The sequence below is a fragment of the Protopterus annectens genome, chromosome 12.part0 (assembly GCF_019279795.1).
Source record: "Protopterus annectens isolate FY-2018-M chromosome 12.part0, PAN1.0, whole genome shotgun sequence".
NCBI lineage: Eukaryota > Metazoa > Chordata > Ceratodontiformes > Protopteridae > Protopterus > Protopterus annectens.
In genome coordinates, this window is record NC_056746.1 from 231,011,215 (window position 1) to 231,035,080 (window position 23,866).

Below are 23,866 nucleotides of genomic sequence, written 5' to 3' on the forward strand. Positions count from 1 at the left end.
CTCTTTGCTTCCCCCCGAAACCATCAATTGAGCAAATTTTGCACCAGAACTCCCCACAGCCAAGCATGGAAAGTGGATGGCCCTATCCTTTACATGGGAAAATCTCCTCAGTCTATGCCTTTCCCCCTCTGCCAGTCCTCTCAAACGTACTACTCAAGATCAAAGCACAGGCCAAGGACAATCCTTATTGCACCAGACTGGCCATGCCAGCACTGGTACCCACTCCTACTCAGTCTGACAGCAGTGCCCCCTTGGCACCTACATCAGACCCCCCTCTCTGCTGTCCCAGCAGGAGGGACAGATTTTGCATCCTCAGGTGCAAACCCTGAATCTTGCAGCCTGGCTTATTACCTGAATACAATGCCAGCAACCCTCAGCAAACAGGTGGTGGATGTCATCCTTGAGGCCAGGAAGACTAGTACTAGGAAATCCTATTCAGAAAAGTGGAAAAGATACTGTTCCTGGAGACAGTCTCAAGGAAAAGCGCACAGCCCTGCCCACCTTACCTCAAATCCTAGATTACCTAGCAGAGCTACTCTACAAAGGCCTATCCTTCTCATCTGTTAAGATTCAGCTCATTACAAAACTGAGCCACCTCTCTTCCTCTGATGAAACAGTTCCTGAGAGGAGCTAACAATTTAAGACCCCGAGGAGAGCACCCACTCCTTCCTGGGACCTTAACTATGTACTAGAGAAGCTCATGCTGCCCCCTTTTAAGCCTGCTGCTACAGCAGAGTTAAATTTCCTCTCTTGGAAAACGGCCTTACTCCTAGCCATCACTTCACCAAGAAGAGTGTCTGAGTTACAGGCTCTTATGGCTGTTGAACCCTTCATTATTTTCCATGCAGACAGTTTCCCTCAGGACTTAACCCATCATATATGCCCAAGGTGGTTTACAGTGTGGCTTTAAACCACTCCATCCATTTACCAACCCTTTTCCCTAATCCTCAGAATAAAGGGGAAAGGATCCTGCACTCCTTGGATGTGCGCAACCAGCTCAGGTTCTACCTTGACAGGACTAAGCCTTTCAGAAAAACTGACCAGCTGCTAGTCAGCTTTGCTACAGGGGCAGAGGGCAAGGCCATTTCAAAGCAAACCATTTCCAAATGGATAGCACACTGCATCCATTTCTGCTACAAACACCTTGGAAAACCTATCCCACAAAGGATCAAAACTCATTCCACTAGGGCTACCTCAACTTCCACTGCAGGGACATCCTGGAAGCTGCAACCTGGAGTTCTGTATGCACCTTCTCCAAGCATTATCACTTACCTATGCTTTCTAAATCTAGAGCTGGATTTGCCACAGCAGTCTTGCAAGGCCTGCTAGCCAGCCCTAATACTTCTTGACTGCCTCCACCCTTCCTCAGCTTTGAGAATCAGCCCAAGTGTGATGACTGCAACAGTGAAACACGAAGAACATAGTACAGTTGTGTACATTTACCATAAATGTAGTTGTTAGAGTGTATTCACTGTTGCAGTCCTGGTTACCCTCCCTCCAGCCCCCTGACTTCTCCTTGCTTTCTACCTTTACTCTTTTTGGCCATATCTTATGGCTATGGTATTTACTTTTTACTGGAGGTGTTCCACACCATGTAATTGCTTCCTATTTTGGGGGCTCCTGACATCTGGGGCAAGAAAAACTGATGTAATGGTGTCGGCTGCATGTTTTATACCCCAGACGACCTGACATCATGGAAGAAGCGACTGCATCCAACGCAGAAATCCCAAGACTCTGGTATTCGGGATGACTGATGGCTACCTGCAGGCAGATAACCCAAGTGTGATGACTGCAGCAGTGAATACACTCTAACATCTACAGTTATGGTAAGTGTTCAGAACTGTTCTTTCCTAATGTTAGATGTGGCAGATAGGTTGATTGCATTATGTTAAACAGTACAAGTGTCAGATTATTGATGTGCATGAAGTACATTTACTCTGCAGTTGGAGTCGGTCTGACAGGCTTGAGGGCTAGGAGTCCCCTACTGCACAGTATAGGACAAGCAGAAAAATTCAAGACAAATCCTGAATTTGGGTGTAGTAGAAGTTAAATCAGTCATTGATAACCCTGGGGTGGATCCCTTTTTGTAGATGAACTGATAAGAATGTTCTCTGTTATTTATAGAAGAGCATATTTTACTGCTCATATAAGGGGGTGTGATGCACCAGTATTATGTATTTGCTTCCATAAGCATGGTTTTGAGAAGTCCAGTGCACTATTTCAGATGTCTTTCATGGTCATCAGTAGTGGTAGATAGGAGGTGTTCTGAAATAGTTGTAGGATCAGGAAAAGTTTTAAGATCGGAGAGCTAGAATTTCTGAGTATAACTTGCTTTAGCATCAGTTTTGCTAGAAGTGTTCTGTTTTTTGAACAGGTGTAAGTGATGAAGAAGATCAGAAACCAGTCCGTCTCCCACTGAAGGTACCTGTGGAGCTGCAGCCACGAACTAATCATGCATGGGCTCGAGTGCAGAGCCTTGCTCAGAATCCACGACTAAGGTAATAGCTATACAAAGTGTTAAGAATTAACTATCCATGTATTTCTCTGAAGACGTATTGCTTGTGGAAGCTGTGTACTTTGCTTCAAAAATGCAGCTAATGATAAGCAATACTGTTTGGGCAAAGGCTGAAACAAGCAAAGAAAAGTTAAATCGTTAACAAAGGTTGTGTATAAAGATATGTTTGCCACAAAGAACATTTTAGTTCTCTGGCGCTTTAATATTTTTTATTTTCTGAAGCTGCGTTATTTCAGATTTGTTTACTGTTTACCTCATTTTTAAGTCCTCATGTTTATTTTGGGTATGTTTGCATCACTTAACCATTTTATTTACAAGTAGCTCATGTAAGGAGCCACTTATGGTGTCCCACGTTATTTTCTTTGTTGAAAGCAGATATTTGGAAGACCTTGTATGGTGGATAATTGTTTATCGTCTGAGAAGCCTAATCTGGATAAAGTTTCATAAGCTGTAGCTCTCCTGCACTTAATAGAATGTTCACTTCTTTACAGTTGCATGCTTTGATTTCTCTCGCGTCAGGAGTTAGGATGGGTTTCCAAGCCTTGGAAATTTCTCAGACTTGTGCTGCCATTCACACAGTTTGGATTTGAGCCCTAATGTGCATTGTAGCAAAGCTTACTTTTATTGTTTTTTTTTTTCTGCAAGTACTTTTTTATTGCCTTCCAAAGTAAATAAATAAATAAATAGAAATCATACGCATCTTCCTTTCTTAATTGCTGTGGTGAATCACTGTATTGTGTTTATGTTGGTGTAGACCTCTATCCCCATTATACTTTCCTTGGCAATTTAAAAACTTGCCTATCATCCAAGTAGATCTGCTGTTGTACCTAAAACCTCCTTGCTCACACCCTTCTAATACTTTTATATGCAGTCTGTACTACTTCTGTATTTCTGTACTTTTCCATCCTTTCTTATACAACTGCTTTTCCCCTCTCCATCTGTACTGCGAAGGTATGCATACACCTTCTAGTACTGCATACCTCTTTTCTTACCTCTAAGTACACCATATGTTAATCATTCCCACTGCTGTAGTAGCTTCTAGGCTATATGGGTTGTATCCTGGCCAGTATACAACAGATGAACAGTTTCAGAAATTTCTGGCTCCCTCCCACACCTTGAAGTCTTACTGCTAATTGGACAGGTCTATCAAGGGAAGTCAGCAGTCAGCGTGAAGATTTCTTCAGTACTTTCTTGCCCTAAGAAGCCCTCTCTCGGGCTTTATAGGAGCAGCAGTTGGCTTCAAGCGTTATTTCTGATAGATATGTCCCTCTTTGGGAACTCATCTTCACACATTTACTGCCTTGTTTATGAAAATATTGCTTTATTTTTTGGGCTTTTTAAGGTATTACCTCTTTTTAGAAGCCTGGCATTCTTTAGGAATATCTGAAGTTTCTAGTCAGGGATGGCTATTTTTAGGCTTTGGCTTATTGTAGATTTGGGGGGTAATTTTTGTGTGGCAATATGTACTGTTTACATTAACTTTAGTGTTATTTAATGAATGTTTAGTGTCGCAAAGTGTTCTAAATTGGCAGACCGATTACTGCGTCTTAGTGCTTGCATACACTTTGTGACAATGTACCTGTCTTATTTTCTGTCAGTGAGGTGTTTTCTACACTTCTAACAGGATTTTTTGTGCTGTTTGTGCATTTCTTGAAAAATGGACTATATAGGGAGAAAACGTGTTTGTGTGCTGCTTGTTAATACCTACTGACAACTTGCTTTCCAACTAACTCGTTATAGCAAGACTTACCACTTTTGTATTCTCCTCATTGGTTGCAGTATGGATGCTTTCTCTTCTGCTGGTTCTACTCCTGCTGTACCTAGAAAGAAAGGTGGAAAAAATATATACTGTACCCTTGCCAACACCAAGAGCTCAGTCAACACTTCAGCTGAAGGTGGGTAGATCTGTATTCATTTGAAAGGAGAATTTGTCATTCCTCATACCACTCATTTACTTTTCCAACTTTCTCAGGTGTAGTCCTTTCAGCCACAAAGAACTGGCAGTCAGCCACATCATCTTTGGCTGTACCAGTGTCTGATACAGGCATGGGAGAACCATCCTCTCTGGTTCTCACTGATACTCTGAGATGTTGCGTAACTGAGGAGACATCTGCACAGGTCACTAGTGCCTTCTGCATGTTGGTCTCCAGTCAAAGTTAATCATTCTTTGTGTAAAGACATGGTGTATATTAGAAAAGATTTCTTTGCCTTGGGTCAAGTAGTTATTATTACTGTCTTGTCAGTTCTGGTACTCTGAAATCCTTACCCAGTAACAGTGTCAGAAAGATTGTCAGAGGATTCTGACATAAACAGAGACAGGACATCTGTAGATTCCCAGTCCCGTGATTTTGAGGAAGCGTGGTCCTGTCTACCTCCTTTAAAAGAAATTTGTCTCAGACATTAGTCAAGATTAGTGCAATGTGTTTGTGGGAACAAGTGAACGTTCCCTGTGATCTGAGGAGGTATGATATGGTATATGTTACAAGTGAATATGCCTCATTCTACCCCTATTCCTCATATTTTATCATCCCTGGAAGATGTATCTAATGCTGCTTAAAACCCTGATTCGTAGCCTTTAAAATCTGTCTGCCTTTTGGGAATTTAAGGTCCTCAAATTTATAAATATTTGAATGTTATGTTGTCCCATCTCGCCTTCGTTCTTGCTGGTTGGGTTTGGAGCCCATCCTCGGCTCTGACTCTGCCAATTTTACTATAGCTCGTGAGCTTTTATTGGCTCGAGGCTATCCCTTATCCCAACATGCCTAGCGGCAGCTACCCCGATCACTTTTGCAGCATCGAAATTGCTACTACTGGTTCAGGCCAAGTACTTTGTGCTTTTTTTTCTGTTCATCTGTATTTGTTTTATTTTTTTGTAGTTGTATTGACTCGTTTGTGTATACTACCCCCGTTAGTCTAACGACCCCTTTCTCTGCTTGTTTTGGTGCTTTGGGTGGTCATTTTTTTCCCCTCTAGACAGGGTGTCGACCATTTGTCAGCAAGTTTCTTTTCTCCTAAAGAAAACAAGAGTTCAGACATGACAGGTTTTACAAGTTCTGGGCTCAATGGCTGCAGCAATTACGCTAATTCTTTTAGCACGCTTCCACATGCGGATTCTACAGTGACTTCTTTTTGCTCAGTGGTCTTTCCAGGATTTGCCAATGTCACTCTTGATCATGCAGTCTTGCAAAAAGGACCTACTATGGTGGCTTGTCTCCCCTCTGGTGACTCTGGGAAGACCCTTTCTATACCCCCATCTGGTAGCCACAGTGCCCATGGACGCTTCCCAGATAGTGTGGGAGGGTATTATCTGGGACAGACTGTCTAAGAAATGTGGCAACCTCATGAGTACCATTTGCACATCAATGTTCTAGAGAGGAGAGGGGTGCTTCTTGGCATTGCAAACACTTCAAGACTCTCTATCTACCAGCACCATTGCAATCCAGACAGAAAATGTCAGTGGAATGGTACATCACCAAGGTGGTGGAACCAAATCTTACCCCTTGTGTCTGGAGGAGCTTTGAGTATGGCAATGGGCTATGTCTTCCCAACTTTTCTGATTGCAACGCACATTCCCGGAAAATCCAATTTGATAGCGGACAGGCTCAGCAGGGCTATTCTCATGCCTCACGAGTGGTCCCTGAAGCAAGAAGTTGCGAATTTGATTTTCCGCAAATGGGGCCAGCCATAATGCAATCTTTTTGCCACTCCCCTAATCAACAAACGCAGCAGCTATTTCTCCCGAGTTCCCCCTCTGGGACAGTCACCCAGGGATGCACTTGTTCTGGATTGACCTCCGAGACTATTGTATGCCTTTCCACCTTTCCCTCTCATTTTGAAGGTACTTCAGAAAGCAAAATTGTTGGGTTGCAAACTCATCCTCATTGCTCCTTACTGGCCTCGCCAGATATGTTTTCAGTTTTTTCGGCATTATCTTCAACTGGAACCTTGGATACTGGACACAGTTCCAGACCTCCTGACGCATCAATCAGGCGGGCTTCACCCATCCCTCCAAACTCTCAGGCTGACTGCTTGGTTACTCCACTTCCAGTCTTAGCCAGGTTCACTAACATTTCCCCTGCTGTACAACACATTCTAGTGTCCTCCCACAAGCACACTACCAAGAGGGTTTACACTAGCAAATGGAATAGGTTTTCTTATTGGGCCAAGAGTAATAACATTGATCCCTTTACAGCTCCTGTTCACAAGATTCTTGACTTTTTGGCCAAAACCTTCGAAAAAGGGGCAGCTGCAGCTACTGTTAGGGTCCAACTTGCTGCCATCGCTGGCTCTCATGTAGGAGACTTGGGTTCTAACATTATGTCCCATAAGTTGTGCAAAGCATTCTTATGAGGTGCAACACTTTTTACGGCCCCCGGTAAGAAACCCCCCCGGACCTAAACTTGGTTTTAGCTTTGGTTCTTCCTCCCTTTAAACCAGCAGCATCTTGCCCCCTGAAGTTTCTGTCTTAAAAAAAAATTTTTTTTTATTGCTACAACCTCGGCTAGACGGGTTTCTGAATTACATGCTATGTCTGTTCTCCCACCTTATCTCATTTTTCACAAAGGTAGAGTTTCTCTTAGGACCGATCCTTCCTTCTTGCCAAAGGTTTGTTCAGAGTATAACTTAAATCAGTCCATTGAGCTTCCTGTGTGCTTCCCCAATTACGGCAACAAGGCAGAGTATATATTACACCAATTGGATGTTCATAGACAATTAAGTTTTTCTTTACACGGGACCAAAGACCTCAGACCAATTGTTTATATCCTTTGCTGACAATAAAGGTTATACAGTTTCAAAAGTGACCTTATCAAAATGGCTGTCAGACACAATCAGTTATTCATATGATTTGCATAAAAAGACGCTTTCAGGCAGGACCACAGGACATTCAACCAAGGCCTTAGCCACCTCTGTTGCCTTCCAAGCTAAATTGCCTTTAGATTCAATCTGTGTAGCAGCAACATTGGCAAATCATCATACCTTTATCTCTCATTACAAAGTGGATGTGGTCTCCTGGAATAGGGCATCCTTTGGTTCCACGGTCCTGAAGAGTTTGTTCCAGTGAGCCACCCAAGAACCAGGTGCTGGGGACAATGTCCCAACCAGCAAGGACAAAGGCGAGATGGGACAACATATAAAGAAGTTATGTACCTACCGTAACGTTTCTTTTGTTGTCCTTCATCTCGCCTTCCTTCTTGAGTCCCCCTTTCCTTCCCCCTTCATGGAGGTTCGAGAAGAGTTCTTCATTGGTTACATTGGCTGAGTTTCCTGCTGACATACCAAGTTAGTTAACCATGCATTGTATTTTCCTCTTTCCTTCCTACCTTGATGTATAAGAGCTTAGTAAAAATAATTTTTTACTATGTATGTCTAGTATGGGCAATTACAAATGAGATCTGGATAGCTGCCGCTAGGCATGTTGGGATTAGGGGTAGCCTCGAGCCAGTAAAAGCTCTTGAGATATAGTAAATTGGCAAAGTCAGAGCCGAGGATCGGCTCCGAACCCAAAGAGCAAGAAGGAAGGCGAGATGGGCAACAAACATGGAACATTGTGGTAGGTACATAATTGTTTTATGTTGTCATTTCCCTTCATTCCTGAATGAATGGGTCTCTGATCCGACTCTGATGCTTTTCTGTAGATTCTTGGATCTGACCCTTGAGCTCCTCCCTTTACCCATAATGCCCCTGACCAATGCATTACCTCAGTTTTCGTTTTAACGCTCTAGTGATTCAGTTAGGATTGCATTCTCATGAACTTGGGCAGTAATTTCCTTTAAAATTAGTGAGTAATAACTTTAAAGTTTAATTTTCTTAACCTGTAAATAACTTTCTATAGCCATCCTGCCTTTACTTGCTTAGTTAATTCCATTTTTACCAACTTTTGGTATCTCTTCTTCATTACCTTCTTATTAGCTAGTCTTATTATTGGTAAAACTATTTCTTTTCCTAACGAGAGAAAAAAAAATCTCTAATTTATTTCTCACTTTGCTGGATTTGGGCTTTTGGCATAGTTTAAAGTTATGGCTGAAAAGCCTACTGGCTTTAAAAGGTGCACTTCGTGTGGGCATAGATTCCTAACTCTGATGTCCACAGGGAGTGCGTTTATTCTTTAGACCCTCCTCATTTACACATACCTTGTTCTATTTACTATAGTTTCAGTGCCAGAGCTGTCAGTGACTGACACAACAAGCTAGTACTTAAGGGCCTTATCCCTGCTTCTGCACCTTCTTCTTTAGTTTCAACTTCAGGGGCTCAACCCCATCACAGAAATCTAAATCTACTGAGCATAGAAAATGCCGTCCTGTCTGGTGTCCCAAAACTGCTTCGACAAAGCCACCAGCTAAGATCCGCAAACATTTGGATCTGAAAACCACAGATCAGACTCCTTCATCCTCCAATTCCCCTCATCATTGGAGTACTCCTTTATCTCCAGGGCCAGTGTCCCCAAGCCTTCGATCAACTTTCTTACTGGTGACACCAAGAAAGTCATGTGTACCCCCTTCCATTTCCTCTTCGATATTGTCCTCCCAAAGTCTTTCCGAAGCAGAGGTGGGTAAGATAATGAGAACATTTCTCAGAACACAGATCCAGGGGTTTTATTGGCTTTGTCTCCCATCAGATCCGTGAGCCTTCATCACATACCATCAGTTCTCCGATCCGACATACTGCTTCTAAGCCCTCTGATGCGAGTCCTTAAGGAGTCGAAGCGTCTGATGCAAAGATGCCATCATCTTTGACTGTGGCTACTTCCCTGACTTATTAAGCAGGATGAGTCTCAGAGCCAGTGTCTAATGTGTCAGATCTGGGGGATGACTTCAGCTCTGAAGCTTTCAGAGCCTCGACACTGTGCAGCTTGGCTTCGTCTCCTCCCTCAGAGTGGAGGATCGGGGGCCCCGAGATGATCTGATCTGAGAGTTTCAGCTCCAGCGAGGTTGATGTTCTTCATGTTTCACTGTTGCAGTCATTACATTTGGGTAATCTGCTGGTAGGTTGCCGTCAGTCGGCCTGAATATCAAAGTCTTGGGTCCTGTGTCGGTTGCTGTCTCCTCTTCCATGACGTCAGGTTGTCAGGAGTATAAAACATGCAGTCAACGCCATTTTATTCAGTCTTTCTTGGTGCGCGGTGCCCGAAGCAGAAGCAGTTTGCAAGTGCCAGTTGGCAGACTCCTGAAATTTTCGCATTCGAGTTTCAGAACCGAAGTCTTCAATTAAAGCTAAGTACCCCATTGGGGAAACTTTTTCTTGCTCCTTACCGATGTCCGTAAAAGTTAATAATTGCATTACTTGTGGGGAACAAATACATCATAAGGATTTTCATTTGTACTGTATTCCTTGCCTAGGCCCAGATCATAACGTACATTGCTGTCGGTTTTGTGCTAGATTTAACCAATGCACTATTAAGCGTCTGTATATCTTTGCTTCAAAATATTTTGGATCCAGATTAATTACCCTGAAATATCGTCTGATAGCAATCCGACTACCGGAGTTCACAAAAAACGCAAAGAAAAGGACAGAGACAGACCGTCAAGGTCCAAAACCGACGATAAAGCTTCTCCTAAGGCAGTCACCGGTACTCAGTGAGGCGCTTTCGCAGCCCCTGATACCCGCTACTTTTGAGTCGCAGGCCTCTACCGAGACCCATGTGGAGTCCGGTATGCCGCGAGATTCTCAGAGTATTGTACTCGCGGATGTCTCTCCCTCAGATGGGTCCGGAGCCGCTGAGCAGGCACCAACTTCTGAGGGTATTTTCAGGCCTCAACATTTCTATATAAAACCGACGCCAGCTACAAAAGCAACTATTTCTAAAAAAAACGATGCATGAGCCACATGCTCAGGCCCCTATGCCTAAAAAACAGATGATCAAAATGGCTGAGGACTTAATTACCTTGATCAGGGGTTCCCAAACCCCCCCCGATAAGAGGCCTAGGCAAGACACTGATTCTGAATCTTCAGATCAGGTTTCTGCTTCTTCTGATTAGGAATTTTCTATACCACCCTATGAGGATTCAGATGCAGAAGAATCCATCCCATCTGCATCTCCTCCTGAGGATTATTCTTTTGGAGAAACCTTGCATGCTTTAAGGGAACATTTTCATTGGGAGAGTCAGGGTTTCTCTGAATCAAAAAAGAGGCTTAGGGATTTCCTTCTTCCTCAGCTTAGGCCTTTGGCTATACCTCCTGTATTAGACATTGTTGATGTGTTTTCGGAATCATGCATGGCTCCTGATTCCCTACCTCCGGCTCCTAGTAAGTCAGACAGATGTTATAGGGATGTCCTTCAAGAATGCAACTGCAGTCATAACATATGGGTTGTCCTGCCTCAGGCAGCCCTCGGTCGGCTGGATTCCAAAGTCTGGGTCCGACGTCGGCTGATGTCGCATTTCTCTCCGTCAGAGCGGCTGGAGTATATAAGCATCAGCCGACGCCATCTTCTCCAGTCTTTCTTGCCGCGCGGTGCCCGAAGCAGAAGCAGTTCGCAAGTGCCGGTCGGTCAGCTCCTGTATTCTTCGAAACCGAAGTCATCAAAAAAGCTAAGTACCCCGTTGGGGACCTTTTCTTGCCTCAGCCGATGTCAGAAATTACTGAAAAAGTAAATTGTTTGTCTTGTGGTAAACAAATACCTCATAAGGATTTCCACTCTTACTGCCTCCCTTGCCTTGGCCCAGACCACGACGTCTCTGCCTGTGCCGCCTGTGCTCGCTTCAACAAGCGCGCACTCAGGCGCTGGGCGGAGTTCGCTGAAGACTTTTTCGGCGAAAAATTTGATTATACAATGCCGTCGGAACAACCGACAACGCAGACTCCTAAGAAACGAAAAGACCGGGACTGACATCCTCGGCCCGCATCTTCAACCGACACCATGCCAAAACTAACCGCGAGTGCTCCGGTTCCCTCTGAGGCAGTTATTCCACCGCTCCGAACCGAAGACACTGCATTACCGATACCTCCGATACCGGAGGCCTCTCCGCCAGTTATTGATTTTCCTCCGGATACCGAAACCGAGGAAATGCCCGAGACCATTGCTGTTGATAAGGTAACTCTTGCACGTGGAGCGGCTAGGCCTCCCATGTCCATGTCTATCAAGGCCTACACACGTGCCAAGGCAGCCAGCAAGTCCAAACATCTTACTGCAAAAAACTTACCTCAGACTACTCCTGAAACTCAGATCATGTCCATGGCCGCAGATTTAATTTCTCTGATCAGAGGCTCCCAGGCCGATCCTGAGAGAGGATCCCAGCCTCCTCCTGATAAGAGGCCCAGGGTTGAACCCCCTGACCCTCTGCCCTCAGATGAAGATTCTGAGGACTCTGTTCCCTCTGAAAGCCAGGAAGAGCCCTTCCAGACCTATGAGGATTCAGATGCAGAGGACTCCATTCCCTCGGCCTCCCCTCCTGAGGATATTTCCTTTGGGGAAGTTCTGCATTCCATGAGGGAGCATTTTAAGTGGCAAGGCCAGGAATTTTCTGATTCCAGAAAGCGCCTTCGAACCTTCCTCAAAAAGCCTCAACACAGACCCTTAGCTATACCTCCTGTGCTTGATGTTTTGGATGATTTATACACTAACTCCAGTGTTACCCCTGATACTCTTCCTCCTGCTCCTGTCAAGCCTGACAGATACTATAGGGTTCCAGAAACCCATTCTCATTTATTTAGGGCCCATGCTGTTGATTTAGAAACAATTTCCCAGGGGCCTAAAGGGGTTTCAGCTACCACATCCAAAAATCCTTTGCCTTCCGACAGGGAAGCAAGGTCCTTAGAGAGATGGGGGAAGAAGGTCTACACCTCCACTACTTTATCTATGAGAGCTCTCAATTGTCTCTTTCACATGTTTCAATATCAGGATTTCCTGTTAGATGATTTACAGAAAAGTTTGGCCTCTCCTGAACCTTTAGATAGGAAGTCTTTGCAGGAGGCTGTGCATAATGCTCAGCAAGTTAGCAATCATTTTTTGCAGTGTGGATATGATGCATTGGAGGCTTCATGTAGGGCAGCTATGACAGGGGCGGTCATTCGTAGACATGCATGGCTAAAAGAACAACCTTTACCAGATCATGTTAAGGCAAAACTTCTTGATGCACCCTTGGAAAAGAACAAGCTTTTTGGTGCTAATGCTAAAGATGTGTTAAAGTCCATTGAGGAAAAAGCTAAGTCAGTACAGACAGTCAAAGATTTTCTCCAGGTTCAGCCACCCAGATTCAGCAGGAACTGGCCTTCTAAAAACTGGTCCTTTCCTAATCCTGAAAGATTTCAAAGGGGTAAAAACAGGCGTGCCCGAGGAAGAGGGCAATACAGAGGATCCTACAGGGGACGACAGTGGCAACCAGCAAACCAAAGAAGTGACACGGGTTTCTCCTGCCCCGCAGGGACAAGCTCAATGACTTTCCTCTACTTCTGCTGACCAAGGAGCAAACAGAAGCTCCTTTGAGCGGAAAGTTATCTCTGTTTTCAAGAAATTGGCACAAACTGACAAAAGACAAATGGATACTGGACATTATAGACCACAGTTGCAGGTTCCACTTTCATACCTTGCCAAGAAAACAAGGCATGCCAAACCTTCCACAAAATCAGAGGGCAGAGGCTATCAAGCAAATTTCTCTGCTTGCTCAGATCAAAGCAATAGAAAAAGTTCCACAACAAGAACAAGGTCAGGGGTTTTATTCAAGACTGTTCCTTGTTCCAAGAAAAGAAACTCAATGGAGACCAATACTGGACTTGTCCGCTCTAAACACTTTTCTCATAGTACCAAAGTTCAAAATGCTGACTTTACAACAACTCCTTCCCATGCTGGGCAAGGGGTCTTGGCTGATTACTCTGGACCTCAAGGAGACATACCTGCATGTCCCTATCAGACACAGCTGCAGAAGATACCTCAGATTTCTTGCAGGGCCAGAGCATTATCAATTCTCAGCATTGCCATTTGGCTTATCTACTGCGCCCAGAGTATTCACAAAATGCCTGGCATCAGTAATTGCTCATTGCAGGCTCCAGGGGATTAAAATCTACCCGTACCTGGACGATTGCCTCATACAAGTGGACAACAAACTAACCTTGACAAAAAACTTGGATTATGTCATACACTTGCTGTGGGATACACCGTCAACTTTCAAAAGTCAAGACTTCAGCCATCCCAGCAAATAACCTTCTTAGGAGCCAAACTAGACACAGCCTCTCAAATGGCTTACCTGACAGAAGACAAGCAAAAGAAGTTAACTCGTTACTTCAAAAGTTTAGCAAAGCTCACCCAGATGACTGCAAGGAGTTTCCTACAGGCCCTGGGTTACATGGCATCCTGCATTCTCTTGGTCCCACTAGCAAGACTACACATGAGAAAGCTTCAATGGTACTTAAAAAGCTTATGGTCTCAACACAGCAACAACCTAGAAGCAATTATTCCACTCATTCCATGTCTACAAAAGGAATTTCTATGGTGGGCCACAGTAAGCCAGTTAAACACAGGCATGTCGTTCAACAAACCTCAGATAACACAGACAATGACCACAGACGCCTCAGACCTTGGATGGGGGGCGCACATGGAGGGCAGATGTATTCAAGGGCAATGGTCCCCAAAGGAAACACATCTGCATATCAACCAAAAAGAAATGCTAGCAGTAATACATGCCATCGAGGCCTTTGGACAACAACTTCAACAAGGCCACCTACTAATACGGACAGACAACACCACTGTGATGTGGTACATAAACAAGCAGGGGGGCACTCATTCTTACCCCCTTTGCAGGCTGACAGGGAAAATCACTGGGTCTAAACATACAGCTACAATCCCAGTTTGTTCCAGGCAAAGACAATGTTCTGGCGGACAGTCTAAGCAGGAATTTCCTGGACCCCCACGAATGGAGGCTACATCCAGACATCTTTATACGACTCACCTCGAGATGGGGCAGGCCGGACGTGGACCTATTTGCCTCCCACCTCAATCATCACTTACAAAAGTTCTGCTCAAGGACATATCATCCACAAGCATGGAAAGTAGATGCCCTCTCTTTCAACTGGAACTCCCTAATAATTTATGCATTTCCACCCCTGCCACTGATGACCACAGTGTTATTAAAGATCAAGGCAGAGCAACCGAAGGGGATCCTAATAGCTCCAGACTGGCCAAGACAACACTGGTATCCACTACTACGGAGCATATGTCACAACAAAACGTGGGCCCTTCCACAATGGCCTCAACTTTTGACTCAACACAACTTCAGGACTATTCATCCCAACATCCAGACTCTACAGCTAACAGCTTGGGAAATCCCATAAATAACCTCAATTTACCTCTCTCCAAGGAAGTTCAGCGGATACTAACAGAAGCCCGCAGACCATCCACCAGAAAGGCTTACTCAGCCAAATGGAAGAGATTCAGCATTTGGAATACCAACAAGGGTCATGATGCATCACTTTTGAGCATCCCTCTCATTCTGGAATACTTGGCAGATATGTTACATAACGGACTCTCATACTCTTCCATAAAAATACATGCTTCAGCTATCTCAGCTAGATACAACACTGATCCACCTGTGTTTTCACATCCTTTGCTAAGGCAATTTCTTAGAGGAATCAAGAATATAAAGCCCCCAAGAAAGGCACCAGTACCAGCTTGGGACCTCAATTTTGTCCTAGAAAAATTTACTTTACCTCCCTTCGAGCCAGCAGCTTCTGTGGAGTTACAATTTTTTTCCTGGAAGACAGCTTTCCTGCTGGTCATAACCTCAGCAAGAAGGGTTTCGGAATTACAGGCCTTAATGGCAATACCACCGTTCATAACTTTTCACAGAGACAGGGTCTCCCTACGAACCAACCCTACTTTTCTGCCAAAAGTGGTATCCAGGGTTTCTTTAAAGCAAGCAATTCACCTGCCTACTTTCTTTCCCAATCCTGAGAACAAAGGGGAAAGACTGTTACATACCTTGGACATACACAGACAACTTCGCTACTACCTGGACAGAACCAAGACCGGTAGGAAGTCTGATCAGCTTTTTGTAGCTTACGCCCCTGGAATACAAGGAAAAGCAATTTCCAAACAGACAATTTCAAAATGGATTGGACATTGCATCAGATTCTGTTATTCCTTCCATGGAAAGTGTGTGCCAGCCAATGTCAGACCACACTCCACCAGAGCTACAGCCACCTCTACAGCTTTTTTAAGAGGGGTGCCTACAAAAGACATTCTAGAAGCTGCCACATGGAGCTCCGTGCATACATTTTCCAAACACTACAACCTCCCTTTATATTCCAGATCCAGAGCAGGTATTGCTTCGGCAGTCCTGCAGGGATTGATAGCTACACCATCTTTTTCCTAGAGCATACCACCTCCCCCAGCTAAGCTATGGTATTCAACCCATATGTTATGACTGCAGTTGCATTCTTGAAGGACATAGTACAGTTTTGTACCTACCATAAATGTAGATGTCCGATAGATATGCAACTGCAGTCGGGTTTTCCCTCCCTCCTTCCCCTCTATGCCTTGGGTCCACTCCTATCCCTATTATCCTTAGCTGGGGATATCTGTTATGGTGTATCTGTTTATTGCTTATTTATTGTCTGGAAACCTATTTTTGTCTTCCAATTTGATTACAGCCTTCATTGGAGGGCACCTGGCATCTGGGGCAAGAAACACTGAAGAAGATGGCGTCGGCTGATGCTTATATACTCCAGCCGCTCTGACGTCGGAGAGAAATGCGACATCAGCCGACGTCGGACCCAGACTTAGAAATCCGTCCGACCGAGGGCTGCCTGAGGCAGGACAACCCATATGTTATGACTGCAGTTGCATATCTATTGGACATCTACATTTATGGTAGGTACAAAACTGTACTTACCTGACTCCCACAACTTTTTATTCAAAAATCCTGCTGCTGATCCTGAAACTATCTTACAGAGTCCCAAAGGTGTAAAGGCCTCTACAGCCAAGAATCCTAACCCCTATGATAGAGATTCCAGGGCGCTGGATAGATGGGGAAAGAAGGTTTATACGTTTACAACTTTGGCAATTAGGGCCTGAAACTGCCAGTTTCATATGCTTAAGTATCAACAGCATGTTATGGAATTATTGAAACAGAAAATGATGTTGATTTCTGATTGTGTGGAAAATAAAAAATTACAGGTATTATTGCATGCAGCAGAACAGGTTGGAAAGCATACTTTACAATGTGGTTTTGATTCCTTGGAGGCCTCTTGCAGGGCCGCAGTTACAGAATTTGTGATTAGAAGGCATGCCTGGCTCAAGGAGCAAAATATGCCTGCTCATGTTAAAGCTAAATTGTTGGATGCACCTTTACAGCATGATACTCTGGTATTAAGACAGAAGAGGTTTTAAAGAAAATGGAAGACAAAGTTAAATCTATGCAAACTGTAAAAGATTTCTTACAAGTGCAGCCACCCAGATTCAGTAGACACTGGCCTACTAAAAATTGGTCCTTTCCTGTGTCCAACAGAGCCTCACAAGGCAAATCCAGGCACTCAAAAGGCTCTAGATACCAATCACAGGGTTCTTACAGGTCAAAGCAATGGGGTGCCTCTATCTCCAAATCTGGGGAAACAAAGCACAACCCTACAGTAAGCAGCCTCAGTGACTTCCCTCTACCATTACCAAGCACTTATTGGCAGCCCCCTTGGGGGGAAAATTAGCACTTCATGCTCAAAATTGGCAGTTAGTAACCCAGGATAAGTGGGTATTAAACACAGTATCTCACGGGTACAGATTTCATTTCCATACTTTGCCAATTCCAAACGGTTGGCCAGATCTGCCTCAAAATCAATGGGCTGAGGCTCAGAAACAAGTTACGTCCCTCATGGATATGGGGGCTATTCAACCTGTACCAGAACAGGAAAAAGGACAAGGTTTTTATTCAAGACTGTTCCTGGTACCCAGAAAAGACAATGCCTGGCATCCAATACTGGACTTCTCGATTTTGAACACATTCTTGGACATCTCAAAAATCAAAATGCTGACTTTACAACAGCTACTGCCTATGCCGATCAAGAACGCTTGGTTAGTGACTCTAGACTTGAGGCATACCTGCATATACCAATAAGGGAATCATGCAGAAAATTATTGCAGCTTAGCGCTTCGGCATAGTAGCCTTCAATGAGCATAATTACAAACACTACAGACATTAGAGATTATGATAATGGGCGAGCGTTCCTTTGGAAACGCAAAAAAGTTTTTCATCCTTCAAAAAAACAAGCTAATGTTAAAAATAACAACAAAAAACAACTTTCAGTATCTTTTGCTTCCTCTGATGGTTATGGTTTAACCACGGATTCAGATACTGATTTTCCACCTCTCACCAGCAGCTAATGATTCGGTGGGGCACCAGCAGCGGTTTCGGAGCGATAGCAACAATTCCAGACGAGGACACAAAAAGAAAGATTTTGCTACGGGTTCTTCTCCGGGTGAAGGGCAATCTAGACAAACATTCAAGAGGGGCAGATGGACTTGATTTTTCTAGCCCTGTTTTATTTAGTGATACTAATGTTGTTAACATTTCTGGTTGTAACATTTCTAATGAAGAACTAACTGTACTGCAATATGGTCTTAAATTTGTTCCCACTGTCTTTCCTAGACATCATTTATTGAAACAAGAGCTCTTTAAATTTACTAGAAAACTTCATTTGAGATATTTTTTCTCTAATGATAGAAAAATAGATGGTTATCATGAGCCAGTTTCTAATGTGATATATAGTGATAGTGATGGTGATTCTAGTTTAGATAGCTATTACTCTTGTTTTTCTGATGATTTTTCTTCTTCTTTATATTCTTCAGCTTATTCTATGCTTAACACTAAAGGTATTAATTTTCACAGCAAGTTTATTCCCCCATATAATAATTGTAATATTACACATTTTTCTGAAATGATTCATTTCTCATTGCAAGAATTGTTAAACGTATGTAGAAATGATCAAAAATTGTGTAATATGACTAAAAATGAATGGTTGGCTATGAAAAATCTTTCAAGTAGACATGATATTGTCATTAAAAAATCTGACAAGGGTAACAAAATTGTTATTTTGAATAATAAGCAGTATTTAGATATGTGTATGGAACATTTAAACGATTCATTAACTTATGAAATTAGTGATTATGATAAATATACAACAGCTATCAAAGAATGTACTATTTTACTAGATAAGGGGGTTAGACTTGGATATATTTCTAAGGATGATTTTGATAAAAAGTTTTGCTTAGAGAATTGTAATTTAGCTACGTTTTATTGCCTGCCTAAGCTCCATAAAAATATGACTAAACCACCTGGACGTCCTATCGTTTCAGCTAGTAATTATTTTTGTCAAAATATAGGCATAATTGTTCATAATTATCTGTCATCTTATGTATTTAAGTTAGAATCCTATATCAGAGATTCTTTTGACTTTATTGATAAATTAAGTCATATCATCTGGACAGATAATATGTTTTGGATTAGTGTAGACGTTGTCAGTCTTTACACTAACATTAAACATTCTGATGGCTTACAGGCATTATTTTATTTTTTGGGAGATAATCCTACAACCCATTATATCATGGACTTGACTTCCTTTTGTTTATCTAATAATTTTTTTAGTTTCAACCAATTCATTTACCATCAAGTGAAGGGCACTGCTATGGGGGCATCTTTTGCCCCCATGTATGCCAATCTCTTCATGGGTAAATTTGAGTTAGAATATGTATACACCAACAAATTTTATAAACATCATGTCTTGTGCTACTACCGCTACATAGATGATTTAATTTTTCTTTGTAGCGGGGGTATTGAACATATTAATGAGTTTTTTTCAGATCTTAATAATAATAAATACAATTTACGGTTTGATAGTTTACAATTTGGTAGTCAAGTCCATTTTCTAGATATTTTGTTAACAGGTATATTGGGTGATCAAATTCATACTACTGTATATCGTAAATTTATGGACGGTCATCAGTTTCTTTATGGCACTAGTTGCCACCCCCCCCATACTTTATCTGCTATTCCTTATGGAGAAATTATAAGACTATCTAGATTGTGTAATAATGAAATGGATTTAGAACAGAATATATATGATAGTATTATTATGTTCTTAAAAAGAGGATACAAAATGGATATATTAGATTTTTGTATTAATAAGTTAATGAATAAAACTAGTTCCATTAATGGTGATAAATTGATCATTAGGAAAAATATGGAAATGAATAATTATTTGCCTTTTATTCATGAGGTTAGTTCTAATAGTAATTATAATAAAAGCTTAAGGAGTTCTACGCATGAAGTGCAAGATATTTATTTTGTCACTACATATAACTTATGTAGTGACAGAATTTGGAATATTATTAAATATTTTTGGAAATTTTTGATTTCGGATAAAAATCTTTATAAAATTTTCCCTATTGTTCCTAAAATATCTTACAAGAGAGGCCAAAATTTATCTGATAAATTAATCAATACTTATTATATTTCTCCATTAAATAATATATATAGAAATTTGATTACAGTAGGTACTAATCCTTGCGGCCAGTGTAACATATGTAAATTTATTAAACCATATTTTGATAATATTAATGGTATTTCATTTATTCCTACTAATAATTTTTCATGTAATTCTGTAGGGGTTATTTATTGTATAAGATGTCCATGTAAATTATATTATATTGGTGAGACAAAAAGAAAATTTAAAACTAGAATGCAGGAGCATGTTAGAGATATTAAAAAAAGAGTATTAACTAGCCCTATTGCTGCACATTTTATGGAATGTCATAACAGTAATACAGAAATGTTTGAATGTTGTGTCTTAGAAAATATTTTCATTAGAACTGGAGATGATAAATTAATTAAAAATATTTTATTATTTAAAGAAACCATTTATATTTTGAAGTATAATACTATGTCTCCTAATGGCTTGAATTTGGAAGTTAATTTAAAATGCTTATTATAAATTTGTGTGACTAGTATTGCATCTTTCTTGTAACTTAGATATTTCCCTTTTAAATGTTATATTATATACATTTTTATTGGTTAATTGATTTAATTGTTAGATTAATTGTGATATATAATGGAGTGGGTGTGTGTTTGTAATTATGCTCATTGAAGGCTACTATGCCGAAGCGCTAAGCTGCAATAAATTTCTTCTTTGAACTGGCGTTGTTTTTTAGGCTGTTGCCTTAACTTCTTTCGTTGTTTTTGTAATCATGCAGAAAATACCTCCGCTTCAAGGCTGGTTTTATGCATTACCAATTCTCTGCACTGCCCGTTGGCTTATGTACTGCGCCAAGGGTCCCTACAAAGTGCCTGGCACCAGTAATTGCGTTTTGCAGGCAAAGAAGCATACAAATCCATCCTTACTTGGACAACTGTCTCATTCAAGCAGAAAACAAGGACGTTCTTCAACATAGGGCATTTGCAAAAAGGCTTCTAACATGCCTAGGGTACACAATAAACGAAAAGAAATCACAACTGGTACCATCTCAAATAATTACATTTTTGGGTGCAAGCTTAAATACAACTGCCCAGATGGCTTACCTTACGCAAGACAGACAAAGGCAACTGACTATTTACTTCAAACAGATGGCAACAAAAATCCAGTTATCTGCAAGACAAATTCTGCAGGCTTTGGCGTTCATGGCAATCCTGCATTCTACTAAATCCATATGTAAGACTGCATATGAGGAAACTACAACGGTATCTAAAAAGTTTATGGAGTCAACATTGTCACAGTCTGGAAACAATGATTCCTCTCATTCCCTGCTTACAACAGGAGTTTCTTTGGTGGGCAAAGGCATGTCACCAGAACAAGGGACGGTCTTTCACTCTACCCCCTGCCACCCAAACCCTAACTACAGACTCATCAGACTATGCTTGGGGGGCCCACCTGGCGAGGAGATGCATTCAGGGCATATGGAGCCCAAAACAAATGCATCTGCATATCAACCAAAAAGTGAAGTTAGCTGTTCAGAATGCCCTGACAGCCTTCAAGGACTTACTTCATCCAGGACAACTACTGATAAAGATGGACAACATCACGGTTATGTGGTACATTAGCAGTGGGGTACACATTCCTATCCCCTTTGCAGACTAGCCATGGCATTGAGGGACACAACCTTGACTTACCAAGTACATCTTCAAGCTCAGTTACTGCCAGGAAAACAAAATACTCTGACAGACTACCTAAGCAGAAATCTTAGGGACCCTCATGAGTGGAAACTAGATCCACAAGTCTTCAGCATGATAACAGAGAAATGGGGGAGCCCAGTCATAGATCTATTTGCCTCTTCCCAAAATTATCACCTGGACAATTTCTGCACAAGGATTTATCACAGACAAGCATGGAAAGTGGATGCCCTATCCTTCAGTTGGAAAAACCTATCGGCTTACGTCTTTCATCCATTGCCTCTTCTCCCCAAGGTCTTACTAAAGGTCAGACAGGAAAAAACAAAAATGATCTTAATTGCCCCAGACTGGCCTCACCAGCACTGGTACCCAGTCTAAGGAATATGTCTCAACTCCCTCCTTGGTACTTGCCTCAAATACCTCATCTACTGTCTCAGCAGATTCTGCGCACTCAGTTCCAAACTCTGAACCTGGCAGCATGGCTGATCATGTAATTATTCAAATAACACCTCTCAGTAAATCTGTGATGGATGTCATTTTGGAAGCCAGAAGGCCTAGTACTAGAAAATCTTATGCTGATAAATGGAAGAGATTCTGTACTTGCTTGGAACCAAACACAAGGAACAGACACAGCAAAGCCAAATATTCCTCAGATTCTACAATACTTGACTGAGATGCTTGACAAGGGCCTATCTTTTTCTTCAATAAAAATCCATGCTTCTGCCATCTCGGCTCATTGCAACACAGAGCCTCCCATCTTTTCTCATCCTCCACTAAAACAGTATCTTAGAGGGGTCAAAAATGTAAGGCCTCCCGGAAGTTCACCAACTCCTGCATGGGACCTCAGTTTTTTGCTGGATAAGCTCACCCTGCCTTCTTTTGAACCAGCAGCTACTGCGGATATAAAGTTTTTTTATCTTGGAAAACAGCTTTCCTTCTGGCAATCACTTCAGCAAGACATGTATCAGAACTACAGGCCCTCATGGCTGTGGAGCCTTTTATTACATTTTACCTGGACAGGGTGTCTCTCAGGACCAATCCTTCCTTTATGCCTAAGGTGGTATCCAGTGTGGCTCTTAACCAAACTATTCACCTGCCAACATTTTCCCCAAATCCGCAGAACAAGGGGAAGCGGATTCTGCATTCCTTGGATGTACACAGACAACTAAGTTTCTACTTAAACAGTATGAGCAACTACTGGTGTGCATTTGCTGAAGGATCAGAGGGGAAGGCTATATCAAAGCAGACTATTTCAAAGTGGATAAGCCACTGCATTCGTTTCTGCTACTTGCATCATGGTAAACCCGGTGCCCAAGGGATTCAGGTCACATTCCACCAGGGCTGCATCTACCGCAACAGCCTTTCTCAGAGGAGTTGCAACCAAAGACATTCTAGAAGCTGATATTTGGAGCTCTGTTCATACCTTTACAAAGCATTATCATTTGCCTCTCTTCTCTAAGTCCTGGACAGGCTTTGCTACTGCAGTTCTGCAGTGCCTTATAGCTGCTCCTAATGCTATTTAGTTCCAGCCTCCCATCCATAGCTTTGGGATTCTACCCAAATGTAGTGACTGCAACAGTGAAACACGAAGAACATAGTGCAGATGTGCATCGTGCATACAGCTGCAGTAATCACAGATGGGTTCTCTGCCGTCAGGCGGGTCCTCTGTCGGCCGAATTCCAAAGACTTGGTCTGGCGTTGCTCTCTTCCCTGACATCAGTGCGACAATGGTATATAAGACACAGCCGATGCCATATTCTTCAGTCTTTTTTGAAGCGCGGTGCCCGAAGCAGAAGCAGTTTGCAAGTGCCGGTCGGCCAGCTCCTGAATTTACGAAAAATTGGAAACCGAAGTCTTCATTAAAGCTAAGTACCCCGTTGGGGAAATTTTTCTTGCCTCAGACCGATGTCAGAAAAAGTTAACAATTGTATTTCTTGTGGGAAGCAAATACCGCATAAGGATTTCCATTCCCTTTGCATACCTTGTTTAGGCCCAGACCACGACGTCTTGGGCTGTCGCTTTTTCGCTACTTTCAATAAGCGCACTATTAAGCTTCGGGCGGAGTTCGCCCAACACTTTTTCGGTAAAGCCTTTGATTATAAAATGTCGTCGGAGACTCCGACTACCGTTTTGTCCAAAAAACGCAAGGACAAAGACCGACATGCGAGGTCCGCGGTCCCCACCGACACCACGCCAAAACTGGCTACACGTGGTCCGGTTCTCAGCGAGACGCCTTTGCAGTCCCTGACTACCGACGACACTTCTTTGG

At 42.5% G+C, this 23,866-nt stretch overlaps 1 protein-coding gene across 1 annotated transcript in view; it reads left to right on the forward strand.

The window, feature by feature from the left end:
- The window catches only part of CRAMP1 (cramped chromatin regulator homolog 1), a 1,694,263-nt gene that overhangs the window by 127,449 nt on the left and 1,542,948 nt on the right, over positions 1–23,866 (forward strand). The window contains exon 2 of the mRNA XM_044088908.1: positions 2,375–2,498. Coding sequence (XP_043944843.1) covers positions 2,375–2,498 — 124 coding nt within the window. The remainder of the gene's footprint in view (positions 1–2,374; positions 2,499–23,866) is intronic.